Source organism: Haemorhous mexicanus, chromosome 30 (assembly GCF_027477595.1).
Source record: "Haemorhous mexicanus isolate bHaeMex1 chromosome 30, bHaeMex1.pri, whole genome shotgun sequence".
Classification (NCBI taxonomy): Eukaryota; Metazoa; Chordata; class Aves; order Passeriformes; family Fringillidae; genus Haemorhous; species Haemorhous mexicanus.
Window position 1 is genome coordinate 1712356 of NC_082370.1, and position 13509 is coordinate 1725864.

At 62.1% G+C, this 13509-nt stretch overlaps 2 protein-coding genes across 2 annotated transcripts; one reads left to right on the forward strand and one right to left on the reverse strand.

The window, feature by feature from the left end:
* Nucleotides 1-779: 779 nt before the first annotated feature.
* Nucleotides 780-6871, reverse strand: POLR3D (RNA polymerase III subunit D). Its single transcript, XM_059870579.1, is given in 9 exon segments — nucleotides 780-1224; nucleotides 1387-1539; nucleotides 3037-3284; nucleotides 3447-3618; nucleotides 4312-4436; nucleotides 4520-4665; nucleotides 5577-5620; nucleotides 6712-6786; nucleotides 6788-6871. Coding segments are annotated over 9 exon segments (1170 nt in total). The 3' UTR covers nucleotides 780-1101.
* A 1922-nt stretch (nucleotides 6872-8793) lies between these two features.
* On the forward strand, nucleotides 8794-13196 carry PHYHIP (phytanoyl-CoA 2-hydroxylase interacting protein). The gene is made up of 5 exons (XM_059870621.1): nucleotides 8794-8979; nucleotides 9915-10098; nucleotides 10808-10982; nucleotides 11634-11751; nucleotides 11851-13196. The coding sequence occupies exons 2-5, from the start codon at nucleotides 9934-9936 to the stop codon at nucleotides 12383-12385; spliced, it is 993 nt and encodes a 330-aa protein (XP_059726604.1). The 5' UTR covers nucleotides 8794-8979; nucleotides 9915-9933; the 3' UTR covers nucleotides 12386-13196.
* Nucleotides 13197-13509: the final 313 nt, after the last annotated feature.

Here is a 13509-nt window from a genome sequence, read left to right on the forward strand (position 1 = left end):
ACACGCGGACGTGGCGCTGATTGGGCGGCGCCGAGGGCACGCCCACAGCACGGCGCGCCCGGGCGGCGGAAGCGCGCGAGGAAAGGGCGGGAGTGGGAAAGTGGGCGGGGCTATGCAAAACAGGGCGTGGGCATGACGGGAAGAAAGGAAGGTGCGATGGGGGAGAGAAGGGGTTGGGTGGGGGAATAATCTGGGAAGGGTAGGAGAGGGTTAAAATGGAATTCAGGGGGTAAAATGGGATTGGGTGGGAACAGGGGTAATAGGGGACGGGCAGGAAAGGGTTAAGGTGGAATTCGGGAGGGTAAAATGGGATGGGGTAGGATGGGAAGGATGGAATGGGGCAGGAAGGGGGGATGAGATGGAATTGGAGGGGTAAAATGGGACAGGAACGTGGGGGTGGGGTGGGGTGGGATGGGAAGCAGGAGTAATATGGGATGGGGAGGATGGGGTGTGATGGGGCAGGAGTGGGGGATAATATGGAATTGGAATAATATGGAATTGGGAGAGTAAGGTCACATGGGGGGGTTAAGAGGGGATGGGTGGGAGATCAACGTGAGAGGGGCAAGCGCAGGCCCAGCCCTGCCCAGGTGGTCAGTGCCCCCATCCCTGCTCCCTGCCCAGGGGCTGGTGGCATCCAGGGAGCTTTGGCTCCACAATGACAGCCCTGTCACCCCCCAGGACAGGGTAGGGATCACCCAGAGCCCCTCACCTGCTGCAGCCACGCTCAGGGACCCCAAGGCCTTGCAGGGCCCAGCAGAGGTGACAGAACGAGACTGACACAGGGGGAAAAGAGGTTTTATTCCAGGTTTTTCCCCAAAGACGTGTGTCTTGCTCCCACCAGCATGTCCACAGAGCTGGGGGACACCCCACAGCCCCCCACACACCCCGAGATCCCCGTTTGGCACTGGGGGGAGCCACTGGTGTGGGGGACACGGGCGGACACCTGTGGGGCTGGAGGGAGCTGGGAGCTGGCTCTGGATCCCTCGGGATCACAGCACGGGATTGGGATCACCCGCCCCAGCCCCCTGCCCACGTCCCAAAGGCACATCTGGAGGGGCTGAGGGTCCATCCCGGGGGCTGGGGGGGCCGGGACCCCCTGGGCTACCGGTGCCGGTGCTCCAGGAGAGCCTCGAAGTCCGGGGAGCAGACGAGCTTGTGCCTGACGTGGCCCAGCACGATCATCTCACCCGTGCGGTTGTCCCCGATGGCAACAGACACCAGCTCCTGTTCCAGGGGCAGAAACAGCCCTGAGCCACAGGAACCCCTGGGAGACCCCACTGCTCCCGGAGGGGACCAGCAGGACCCCTCCCCACTGTCAGCATGGCCCCCTGGGGGGTTATTTTGGGGTGAAACCCCCCAAATCGGGTCCCAGTGTCCCTTCCATACCTGTAGGAAGGAGCAGGGGGTGCCCATGGTCACGTCCAGGGTGACCTTGCCCAGCACCAGCTGCACTTTTCCTGACTTTCGGATGAGCAGCTTCCCCACCTGGCCCTCAGGGAGGTCGGCCAGGGTGCAGATGTTCTCTGCCTGCTTCGCCTCCTGCCATGGCACAGCAGGACTGGGATCAGCTCCCTGGGACTGGGATCAGCTCCCTGGGACTGGGATCAGCCCCTCAGGACTGGGATCAGCCCCTCGGGACTGGGATCAGCTCCTGGGACTGGGATCAGCCCCTCAGGACTGGGATCAGCTCCCTGGGACTGGGATCAGCTCCCTGGGACTGGGATCAGCCCCTCAGGACTGGGATCAGCCCCTCGGGACTGGGATCAGCTCCTGGGACTGGGATCAGCCCCTCAGGACTGGGATCAGCCCCTCAGGACTGGGATCAGCCCCTCAGGACTGGGATCAGCTCCTGGGACTGGGATCAGCCCCTCAGGACTGGGATCAGCTCCTGGGACTGGGATCAGCCCCTCAGGACTGGGATCAGCTCCCTGGGACTGGGATCAGCTCCCTGGGACTGGGATCAGCCCCTGGGACTGGGATCAGCCCCTCAGGACTGGGATCAGCCCCTCAGGACTGGGATCAGCCCCTCAAGACTGGGATCAGCTCCTGGGACTGGGATCAGCTCCTGGGACTGGGATCAGCTCCCTGGGACTGGGATCAGCTCCCTGGGACTGGGATCAGCTCCCTGGGACTGGGATCAGCTCCTGGGACTGGGATCACGCCCCTGGGACTGGGATCAGCCCCTCAGGACTGGGATCAGCTCCTGGGACTGGGATCAGCTCCCTGGGACTGGGATCAGCCCCTCAGGACTGGGATCAGCTCCCTGGGACTGGGATCAGCTCCCTGGGACTGGGATCAGCCCCTCAGGACTGGGATCAGCCCCTCAGGACTGGGATCAGCCCCTCAGGACTGGGATCAGCTCCCTGGGACTGGGATCAGCTCCTGGGACTGGGATCATGCCCCTGGGACTGGGATCAGCCCCTCAGGACTGGGATCAGCTCCCTGGGACTGGGATCAGCCCCTCAGGACTGGGATCAGCTCCTGGGACTGGGATCAGGCCCTCAGGACTGGGATCAGGCCCTCAGGACTGGGATCAGCCCCTCAGGACTGGGATCAGCTCCCTGGGACTGGGATCAGCTCCTGGGACTGGGATCAGCTCCCTGGGACTGGGATCAGCCCACTGGGACTGGGATCAGCCCACTGGGACTGGGATCACTCCATGGAATTGGGATCATCCTGTGAGATTGGGATCACTCCAGAGGATTGGGGGGGACAGCACCATGGGATGAGGGGACAGCACAGGATTGGAGGAGAAAGGACACCACAAGATAGGGGGAGGACACCACAGGATGGGGGGGACATCATGGGATAGCAAGGAGATCACCATGGGACTGGGGAAGATGACACTATGGGATGAGGGGGAGACATCATGGGAGCTGGGGGAAAGGCCACCACGGGATGGGGGGACAGTGACACCATGGAATGGAGGGACATCACAGGATGGGGTGGGGAGGACACCATGGGATGGAGGGACATCCTCACGGGCTTGGGGGAGACACCACAGGAGGGGAGGGGACACCCCCACCGTGCCCCTACCTGGCTCTTCTCCTGCTTCACCAGCAGCACCTGCCCGTCCTCGCTGTGCAGCTCGGCTTTGCTGGGTTTGGAGTCGTGGCTGGGGGGCTGCCCGGGCAGGGTGTCAGGGAGCTGCAGGAACAGCAGCTCCTCCTCCTGGGCCAGGCTCAGCCTCTGCAGCAGCTCAGCTGCCGACACATCCCGTGGGAAGCCAGGGGGGCCCTTGGGCTGGGCCGGCTTGGGATCCTCCTCACACGGCTCTTCCTTCACTGCAGAGGGGGTGCGTGGGCACGGGGCAGAGGGGACACGCCCAGCTTGGCTGTGTCCCCTGCCCAACCCAGCCCAGCCCAGCCCAGCCCAGCCCAGCCCAACCCAGCCCAGCCCAGCCCAGCAGAGTCCAGCCCAGCCCAGCCCAGCCCTGCCCAGCCCACCTTTCACAGCTGGCGGGTCCAGCTCCATCTTCTCCTCCTTGGCTGCAGGCAGCCATGGCTGTGTGTCCTCCTGCTCTGCCACCTCCTCCTTGAAGAGCCACCCCGAGTGGGCCAGGGGCAGCTGCACCGGCTTGTTCCGGATGTCGTTCTTCAGCCCCGGGTCATCCAGGAACTGTGGGGACAGGCAGGGGACACTCAGCACTGCCCTGGTGACACAGGGGACACTCAGCACTGCCCTGGTGACACAGGGGACACTCAGCACTGCTCTGGTGGCACAGGGGACACTCAGCACAGCTCTGGTGGCACAGGGGACACTCAGGATCACCCCAGTGGCACAGGGGACACTCAGCACCCCCTGGTGACACAGGGGACACTCAGCACTGCCCTGGTGGCACAGGGGACACTCAGCATCACCCCAGTGGCACAGGGGACACTCAGCATCACCCCAGTGGCACAGGGGACACTCAGCACCTCCTGGTGACACTGGGGACACTCAGCACCCCCTGGTGACACAGGGGACACTCAGCACCCCCTGGGGGCACAGGGGACACTCAGCACTACCCTGGTGGCACAGGGGACACTCAGCACCCCCCGGGGGCACAGGGGACACTCAGCACTGCCCTGGTGACACCAGGGACACTCAGCACCCCCTGGGGGCACAGGGGACACTCAGCACCTCCTGGTGACACAGGGGACACTCAGCACTGCCCTGGTGACACCGCGGACACTCAGGATCACCCCAGGGGCACAGGGGACACTCAGCAATGCCATGGTGACACAAGGGACATTCAGCACCACTGCAGGGACACAAGGCACACTCAGCACCCCCGGTGGCACCAAAGCCACCCCTTCCATGCCCACTGACATCGTCCTTCTGCAGCATCCTCAGGATCTGCTTGGTCTCCTCGTCCGTCTCCCTCTTCTCCTTCTTGATGTTGATGATGTGGGAAGGGCCGAAGTCGGACACGTCCACACTCCTGTCCCAGGAGCCTGCTGGGGACACAGGAGCAGCCCAGGGTCACCCCAAGGTGGGACCCTCCCCAAAAAAACACCCAGAGGGAAGCTCCCCTTACCTTTCTTCTTCATCATTTCAGCGGGGCCCTGCTCGAAGATGGAGTGGGACTGGATGACCTCGGGCCGGTTCCGGCCCCGGCCGTGCCCGTCCCGCTGCCGCTCCCGCTCCTTCTTCTCCTTCTTCACCGCCACGTCCTCGCGGGGCCTGGGGCAGAGCGGGCACATCGCCCCCACACCGCCCTCAGATCACCCCCAGATCACCCCCACATCACCCCCAGATCAGCCCCAGCCCTGCCCCGGCCCCCTGTCCCCTGCCAGGACACAGGGCTTGGGGCAGAGACCTCTGCACATCACCCAGAGATACTGGTGTGGATATTTGGGATATTGGTTTGAGTATTTAGGATATTGGTATGGATATCTGAGAATCTCCATGGATATTTGAAACATTTATATGAATATTTGGGATATTTATATGGATATTTCAGACATTTCCATGGATATTTATATGGATTTCTAAGGTATTTCCACGAATATTTGGGGTATTTATATAGATATCTGAGAACTTCCATGGAGATTTGAGATATTTATACGGATATTTGGGATATTTCCATGGATAACTGGGATATTTCCATGGGTATCTGAGATATTTCCATGGATAACTGGGATATTTCCATGGATAACTGGGATATTTATATGAATATTCGGGATATTTCCTTGGATATCTGAGATATTTATATGGATATTTGGGATATTTCCTTGGATATCTCAGACATTTCCTTGGATAACTGGGATATTTCCATGGATAACTGGGATATTTCCATGGGTATCTGGAATATTTATGTGAATATTTGGGATATTTATATGAATATTCGGGATATTTCCTTGGATATCTGAGATATTTATATGGATATTTGGGATATTTCCATGGATATCTGAGAATTCCCATGGGTGTTTGGGCTTTTTCCATGGATCAGTGGGATCCCCTCTCACTCCTCCCTTCTCCAGACCAAGCAGCCCCACCTCCCTCAGTCCCTCCCCTCACAGAGATGCTCCAGACCCCAAACCATCCCCGTGCCCCCCATGTCACCCCCCATGTCACCCCGATCCACCACTCACTCCTCCTTGATCTTCCTGCTGATGATGTTGGGGGTGAAAGTTTTCTGTGGGGAAAACCAGAGAGAAAAGATCATCCCCAAAGGCCCCCAGGCTCTCAGAGCCCCCCCAGAGCCTGGCTGGGGGTGAGATGTGGGATCTGTCACCCCATTTCTCCTTGCATCCCCAAAGGCCCCCAGGCTCTCAGAGCCACCCCAGAGCCTGGCTGGGGGTGAGATGTGGGATCTGTCACCCCATTTCTCCTCACAGAGAAAAGCAAGGCACAATTCTTGCCAAGAATATTTCTGGGTTTCACCTTCCCTGAACCTCAGAGAAAGGAAAACCAATTCTCATCTCATTGGCTGTGCCTGTTTGTGCCAAAGTAAAATACAATATAAAAATTGTTTCCCCACAGTGAGGGTGTTTTATTTCCTTGGCCCAGCAGGGCCAAGTGTGTGTGTGAGTTGGGACTGCCAGCTAAAAGTGACAAGATTCTGTGCAGTGTGTGCAGAGTTAAATAGTTAGCAAATCCAGTTTAAATAGAATGTAATGTCATGTCATGTCATGTAATAATATCACAGAATGTAAATATGATATAATATAATATAATATAATATAATATAATATAATATAATATAATATAATATAATATAATATAATGTAATATAATTAATATAACATAGTATAGTATAGTATAGTATAATATAATATAATATAATATAATATAATAGTATGGTATATTACAGTATATTATAGTAATAATAAATATAGTACAAATATGATATAATATATCATAATATACTGTAAAATACTATATTATACTCTAATATAATATAATGTAATATTATATTATAACATAGCATAATGTAACATAATATAATATAGCACAATATAATAATATAATATGATTATAACATAATATAATTATATAGAGTAGAATAGAATATAAATAATAAATTCAGTAAGATATAATATAATATACCAAATATAATATAATATAATATAATATATGAATAATAAATACAGTATTATGTACTATGCTATACTATAATATAAATATAATATCAGTGAAGTCCTCCTCATCCTTTCTCCCTGCCACGGGGGTCACCTGACTGGATATTGGGTGACCCCAATTTGGGTCCGGGGGGGGGGGTCTCACCTTTTTGACGCCCCCCAGGGTGAGGTCTCGGGAGCGGATGGAGGGCAGGCGGCCCGGGCTCAGGGGGGGGGGCGGGGGGGCGCCTGCCCAGCACCCCCCGGGGCCCCCCCGGCCGGAGGCTGCCCGGGGAGCCCGAGCTGCCAGAGCCCCCCTCGGCCATCCTGCGGGGAGGGGGCACGCTCAGGGGGGGCTGCACCCCCAAACAGAGCCCAGAAATACACCCACCCCAATAATGAACCCCCTGCACCCCCAAACAGAGCTCAGAACTGCACCCACCCCAGTAATGACCCCCCTGCACCCCCAAACAGAGCCCAGAAATACACCCACCCCAATAATGAACCCCTGCACCCCCAAACCGAGCTCAGAAATACACCCACCCCAGTAATGACCCCCCTGCACCCCCAAACAGAGCCCAGAAATACACCCACCCCAATAATGAACCCCTGCACCCCCAAACCGAGCTCAGAACTGCACCCACCCCAATAATGAACCCCTGCACCCCTAAACCGAGCTCAGAACTTCACCCACCCCAGTAATGACCCCCCTGCACCCCCAAACAAGATCCCTGTGACCCAGAGAGGTTGTGTTCCCCCTGCACCCCCCAGGACTCCCTTGTGCCCGCTTTCCCATCCCCCTCATACACCCCAAACAGGACCCCCTTCTCCCCCTTTCCCAGCCCCCCATACACCCCAAACAGGACCCCCCTGTGCCCCCTTTCCCATCCCCCCATACACCCCAAACAGGACCCCCCTGTGCCCCCTTTCCCATCCCCCCATACACCCCAAACAGGACCCCCTTCTCCCCCTCCCCAGGGCTCTCAGCCCCCACCACCCCCTTGCTCCCCCCTCCCAAGGGCTCTCAGTCCCCCCCCTTTCTCCCCAGCCCCCACTTGTCCCCACTCTCCAGGTGTTCAGCCCTCCATGACCCCTCCCACCCCCCAGAACCCCCTCGCAGCCCCCTCCTCACGGGCCTCACCCCCTCAGGGCCCCCCTGCGCCCCCTCCCCAGGGCTCTCAGCCCCCTCCTTGTCCCCCTTCACCCCCTCTCACCCCTCTCCCCAGCATTCCCACTCCATTACACACCCCCAAACTGGACCCCCTCTCCCCCCGCTCCCCAGGGTCCTCATCCCCCTCCTCGCACCCCTCAGGACCCCCCGGACGTCCCCAAAATCCCCCCCCTCCCCCGCCACGCCGCCCCTCACCCTGCCCGGGCAGCCACGGGCTCGCCGCCCCCACTGCGCATGCGTCACGCACGGCGCGCCCTTCCTGGGGTGACGCTGTCGCCGCCATCTTTGCTGAGGGCACGGCGGGCTTGGCAACGAGCCGCCATCTTTGTGGTTGGCATTGCCCAAGCCTATGTGAGGGCGGTGGCGCCATCTTTGTGACGGGCAGTCCCCGGCTCTCAGGACCGGGCACCGGGGGCAGCGCTGGGGGGGACATTTTTGGGGGATCACTCAGCCTTGTATTTAACCCCCTCACGGGGTTCCTGCGGTGCGACCACCCCCTCGGGGTTCTCTGCAGCCCCACAGCCAGCCGGCACCCCCGCAGAGGGGGTTCATGCCTGGGCACCCCCTGGCAGAAATTTGGGGAGCAATGAGGTTTTTGGGGTGCTCTCCCACCCGCCCACCCGAAAAAAGCTTTTTCCCTCCAAGAAGGGTGTTTACGACATGCAAAACAAAAAGTCCGTCTGTCCGTCCGTCCACCCCCCCTTGGGCTCTGCACCCCCATTCCGCTGCCGTCCTGTGTGGGTACCAGCATTCCCACGCACCTCCTCCATCCCATTTCTGGGGACAGGAGGGGGTGTCCCCATTGTCCCACAAGCGGCACAACCGGGACAGCCCCCCCTCCCCGGCCCCAAAAATGGGGGGAACAGGCAGAACCTGCCCACCACCCACCCCCAATCTGCACCCACATCCCACTCTGCCTCCATCACCTGACGCCGCACGCATCCCTCCATGCCATTGGCAGAACCGGGAGGTTTTTCCTTCCTCCCCCTTCTCTCCCAGCTCCTTGGATATCTATTTTTCCCTTTTTTTTTTTTTTTTTTTTCTCCTCTCCCTCCTCTGGAGGGTGTTTGCTATTTCCGAGCTGGCTGGGAGGATCCCAGTCGCATCAGCCGCAGGCAGCGACGCGGCATCGCCGGGTACCACCTCGATCCCTCCGGCATCCTCCGTCCTTCCCGCTTGGATCAGCCCCGCCGGGGCTCTCTGTCCTGCCCTGCCGCTCCACCGGCACCCCCGCGCCTCCCGGCAGCCCCCCGGCACGGCCAGGTAAGGGCCTCACCGGCACGGCGACACCGGAGCGGCCACCGAGCGCCGGTGGCGTTGGGGCGACATGCCCGTGGCACCGCCGGGGATGCTCGGAGGGCAGGGGGACACGGCGGGCACGGCGTCCCGAGGGCTCTTAGGGGACACGGTGACACGATCCAGCTGGCACAATCCCGGTGCAGAATTCCTGCGCCACCGCCGGGCACGGGAACGGGGCAGCGAGGTGGCACCTTGTCCCCGGAGCGGTGACCTTCCGCCGTGCCCAAGGGCTTTGGCGGGGGGTGACAGCGGCTTTGGGGCGCAGATGGGGGGGACACGTGGCCGTGGGTGGCCGTGGGTGCCGAGTGACGAGGACACGCGCGGCGTGGGTGGCCGTGGGCACACGGCGGGGGGCGGTGGCACGTTGGCAGCCCCGCGGTGCCACGGCTGCCCCCGCACAAAGCCGGCCCGAAGGCTGGGGGGCACCCTCGCCTCCAGCCCCCCGATCCCGTGCCGTGGATGTGACTCCGTGTCCCCCCTCCGCGGGCATCGCCCTCCCCCAGAGCGCCTTCCTGGGGGCGCAGGGAAACTGAGGCACGGGCCGGGGCAAAGGCGGATCCAGCTTTTCCAGTGCCTGCGTCCAACCCTCCCCTCTCCCAGCAACTCCCTCGGCTCTCCCCTTGTTTTTCTTTCCCCACCCGGTGTTGAGCAAACCCCGAAACGCCCGCTGGCGTCGCGCCGGGGCCCCGCGGCACCCGGGGGAGCGGCCGGGGCCCCCGCACCCGACCGGGCTTGTTCCCGGCGTCCCGCTGCCTGCTCCTGCCTGCGCTGCCTATTCCTGGCTCCCGGCCGCTTTTCCACCCCGGTGCCATCTGCTCCGCCGCGGGCGGCCTTGGCAGCGCCGGCGTGGGCAGCGAGAGGGGGCTCGGCACCCCCCAAACCCCGCGCTGTGCCCGCAGGAGCTCAGCCCCTCCGGCCATGGAGCTGCTCTCCACCCCCAAAAACATCGAGATCAACAACATCACCTGCGATTCCTTCCGCATCTCCTGGGCTATGGAGAAGGGGGACCTGGAGAGGGTCACCCACTACTTCATCGACCTCAACAAGAAGGAGAACAAGAATTCCAACAAGTTCAAGCACCGGGTGAGCCGGGGGAGGACGCGGGACCCCCTGCCCGGGGAGAGGAGATGGGGTTGGCAGGGAGGAACCGGCTCTTAGCCCTCTCGAGCGCTGAATTTGGGTCATTCCCCTCACGGGACGTGCTGGCGGAGGGGACTGGGACGGGGATCGGGGGGTGACGGACCCCGCTGAGCCCCCGCGGGGGAGCTGAGCTGCTCCGGCTCCCCCTCCCCGCGCTGCGAGTCACTAATTCGGGCCGTTTTTAGCAGCGCCGTTGCCACGGTGATGCTATTTAATGTTTAACATTATTTTTTTTTCTCTCCTCCCCAATAATAAGGGGTGGGGGGGGTGGGGGGTGGGATATTTTTTTCCCCTCTATCTCCCGACTTCAGCATCCGCCGTTGCCACAGAAACGGCTCTGCACTGCGGAGCTGCTCCGTGGCCTCTTGACACCGCGAGATGCCACCGGGAGCGGGGGGACCCCGAGACCACCCCCGCCTCGGGGACCCTGCGTCCCCATGGCAGCAGGGACATGTTTGGGGACAGGGGCGGGGGAGCGCTGTGGGGACAGAGCGGGGGAGGGGGTGGCCCGAGACGTGTCACCACGGTGTTTTGGAGGGTCTCCGTGGATATTTCGGGGTGTGCGGTACCCAGCAGCATCCCCGCGGCGCGGGGAGGGGGTGCGGGGGGGTGGGAGGACGCTGTCCCGCCTGACCCTCGCCGCTCGGCACAGGATGTCCCCACCAAGCTGGTGGCCAAGGCGGTGCCGCTGCCCATGACGGTGCGGGGCCACTGGTTCCTGAGCCCCCGCACCGAGTACAGCGTGGCCGTGCAGACGGCGGTCAAGCAGAGCGACGGCGAGTACCTGGTGTCCGGCTGGAGCGAGACCGTGGAGTTCTGCACCGGGGGTGAGCGGGACCGGGAGGGACGGTGGGGGCGTTCCCGGGAGCCCGAAGGGAGGATGGGGGCGATGCCAGGAGCCGGGAGCTGGGGGGAGGACGGAGGCGATGCTGGGAGCCTGGAGGGAGGACGGGATTGATGCTGCTGGAATCGGGAGCTGGGCCGGGCATGGGGACTGTGCCGGGAGCCGGGAGGAGGATGGAGGCGATGCTGGGAGCCGGGAGGATGAGGAGGACAGGGGCAAAGGCCAGGGTTGGGAGCCAGGAGGGAGGATGGGGTTGATGCCTGGAGCTGGGAGATGGAAGGGGGAAGAGAGCAATGCCTAGAGCTGAGAGGGAGGACGGGGATGATGCCTGGAGCTGGGAACAGGGAGGCAGAACCGGGGCGATCCCAGGAGCTGGGAGCGAGGGGCTTCAGTGCTGGGAGCCGCGGGGGAGATGGGGGTAAAGTCGAGAGCCACGAGCCGGGAGAGAGGATGGGGGAAATGCTGGGAGCTGGGAGCCCGGAGGAGGACGGGGGCGATGCCGGGAGCTGGCACAAGCCGGGCCGGTTGGAGCGGCAGCTGATGAGTGGGAGGCAGGAGGTGCGGGGAGCTGCGGGCAGGGATGGGCTGCTGGAGGGGGATGGAGACGCCCTGATGTCCCCGTGCCTGTCCCCAGACTACGCCAAGGAGCACCTAGCCCAGCTGCAGGAGAAAGCGGAGCTGATCGCAGGCCGCATGCTGCGCTTCTCCGTCTTCTACCGCAACCAGCACAAGGAGTATTTCCAGCACGTCAGGTACCCCCGGCCCCATTCCCCATGCTCCCCGCTGGCAGAGCACATTCCCTGACCCTGCCTGTGCCTGTGTGTCCCTCCTCCTCCTCCTCCTCGTGGCAGGATGCACTGCGGGAACGTGATGAAGCCGTCGCTGAAGGACAACAGCGGGAGCCACGGCTCGCCCACCAGCGGGATGCTGCACGGCATCTTCTTCAGCTGCAACACCGAGTTCAACACCGGGCAGCCCCCGCAGGACTCGCCCTACGGCCGGTACCGCTTCCAAATCCCGGCCCAGCGCCTCTTCAACCCCAACACCAACCTCTACTTCGCGGACTTCTACTGCATGTACACCGCCTACCACTACGTCGTGCTGGTCCTGGCGCCCAAGGGCTCCTCCGGGGATCTCTTCTGCCGGGAGCGCCTTCCCCAGCTGGACATTTCCTCCAACAAGTTCCTGACGTGCTGCGTGGAGGAGGGCGAGCTGGTGTACCGCCACGCCCAGGACAGCATCCTGGAGGTCATTTACACGGAGCCGGTGGACCTGAGCCTCGGCGTGCTGGGGGAGATCAGCGGCCACCAGCTCATGAGCCTCTCCACCGCCAACGCCAAAAAGGACCCCAGCTGCAAGACGTGCAACATCAGCGTGGGGCGTTAAGGGGCCCAGGCGGGCAGGGCCGGGCAGGGCGACGGGCGCTCGCCGCGGGGGCTTCTCCCACGGACGCTGGTGGGTGGAGGACACGGGTGGGCTCGGGGGATCCGGGCGGTGCCCCGAGGAAGGAGCCGGCGGGACTCTGGTTCGGCGAGGAGGCAGAGCCCGCGCCGCTGCGCGCCCCGAGGGAGGAAGCCTTCATCTCCTGGACTGGCCGACCAGCAGCGTCCTCGCTGGCGTGAGCCCCGCGCTCTGCCCTGCTCCGCGCAGCCGCTGCGGGACCCCCTTCCCCTCCGGCGTCCCCCGCATCCCCCCGCCCCAGGTTCGCGCAGCTCCCAGGGAGCCCCGGCCCTGCCAGCCGGGACTGGGGCTCCCCGGCCACTCCAGGGGGTTCAGGGAGATATTGGAAGCACCCCCCGGTTTTGAACTGCTCCCGGGGACGGGGGGTGCTCAGACAGGGGCCCCCGCCCCCGCCGGCGCGGGGCTGCGGTGGCGTGGGGGACCCTGGGCGTGCCCCCGTGTCCTGTCCCTCTCTGCTCTGCCGTCCTGCACCGCCCGAGTCCCCGGCCCCGCGGCCCCGGAGGCAGCCGGAGGAGCCGGGGAAGGGGAGAACGGATCTGAAGCCCCCTCCCCGTGCCCCCCAACCCGCCGCCCCCCGCATGAGCCGTCGGCAGCATGGCGCTTGCGTGCGGCCCCCCCGGGGTGCCCGCCCCCCGTCTCTGTGTCCCCCCTGCACGCTCTACAACAACCGGCTCCCCCTCCCCGAGCATCCCTGTGCTGTGCTGGAGGTGTTTCAATAAACTCTGTGCGGTCGCCACCGGCCGTGTCACGCGCCTCTGTCCCCCACGGGACCCCAAGCAGTGGCTCAGACCCACCCCCCCACCACCACTGATCCGGCTCAGGGGAAGGGGGGATGGGACTGGGAGGGGACAAGGTGGTCCTCGCCAGCTCTGAGAAAAGTTCAGGTTGGAAGGGCCTTCCTGAAGATCACCAGGTCCATCCCACCTGCCCGGGCAGGGTCACCTGGATCAGGTGACATAGAAGCACGTCCAAGTGGGTTTGGAATGTCGCCAGAGAGGGAGGCTCCACCCTTCCCTGGGGCTGTCCCAGTGCTCTGCCACCCTCCGTGG

Bases quoted from the DNA above. Each gene is read 5' to 3' on its own strand.
- PHYHIP (XM_059870621.1), top strand. From the start codon at position 9,934: ATGGAGCTGCTCTCCACCCCCAAAAACATCGAGATCAACAACATCACC. The intron at 10,099-10,807 runs GTGAGCCGGGGG...CGCTCGGCACAG, and splicing joins CCAACAAGTTCAAGCACCGG to GATGTCCCCACCAAGCTGGT. The intron at 11,752-11,850 runs GTACCCCCGGCC...TCCTCGTGGCAG, and splicing joins GAGTATTTCCAGCACGTCAG to GATGCACTGCGGGAACGTGA.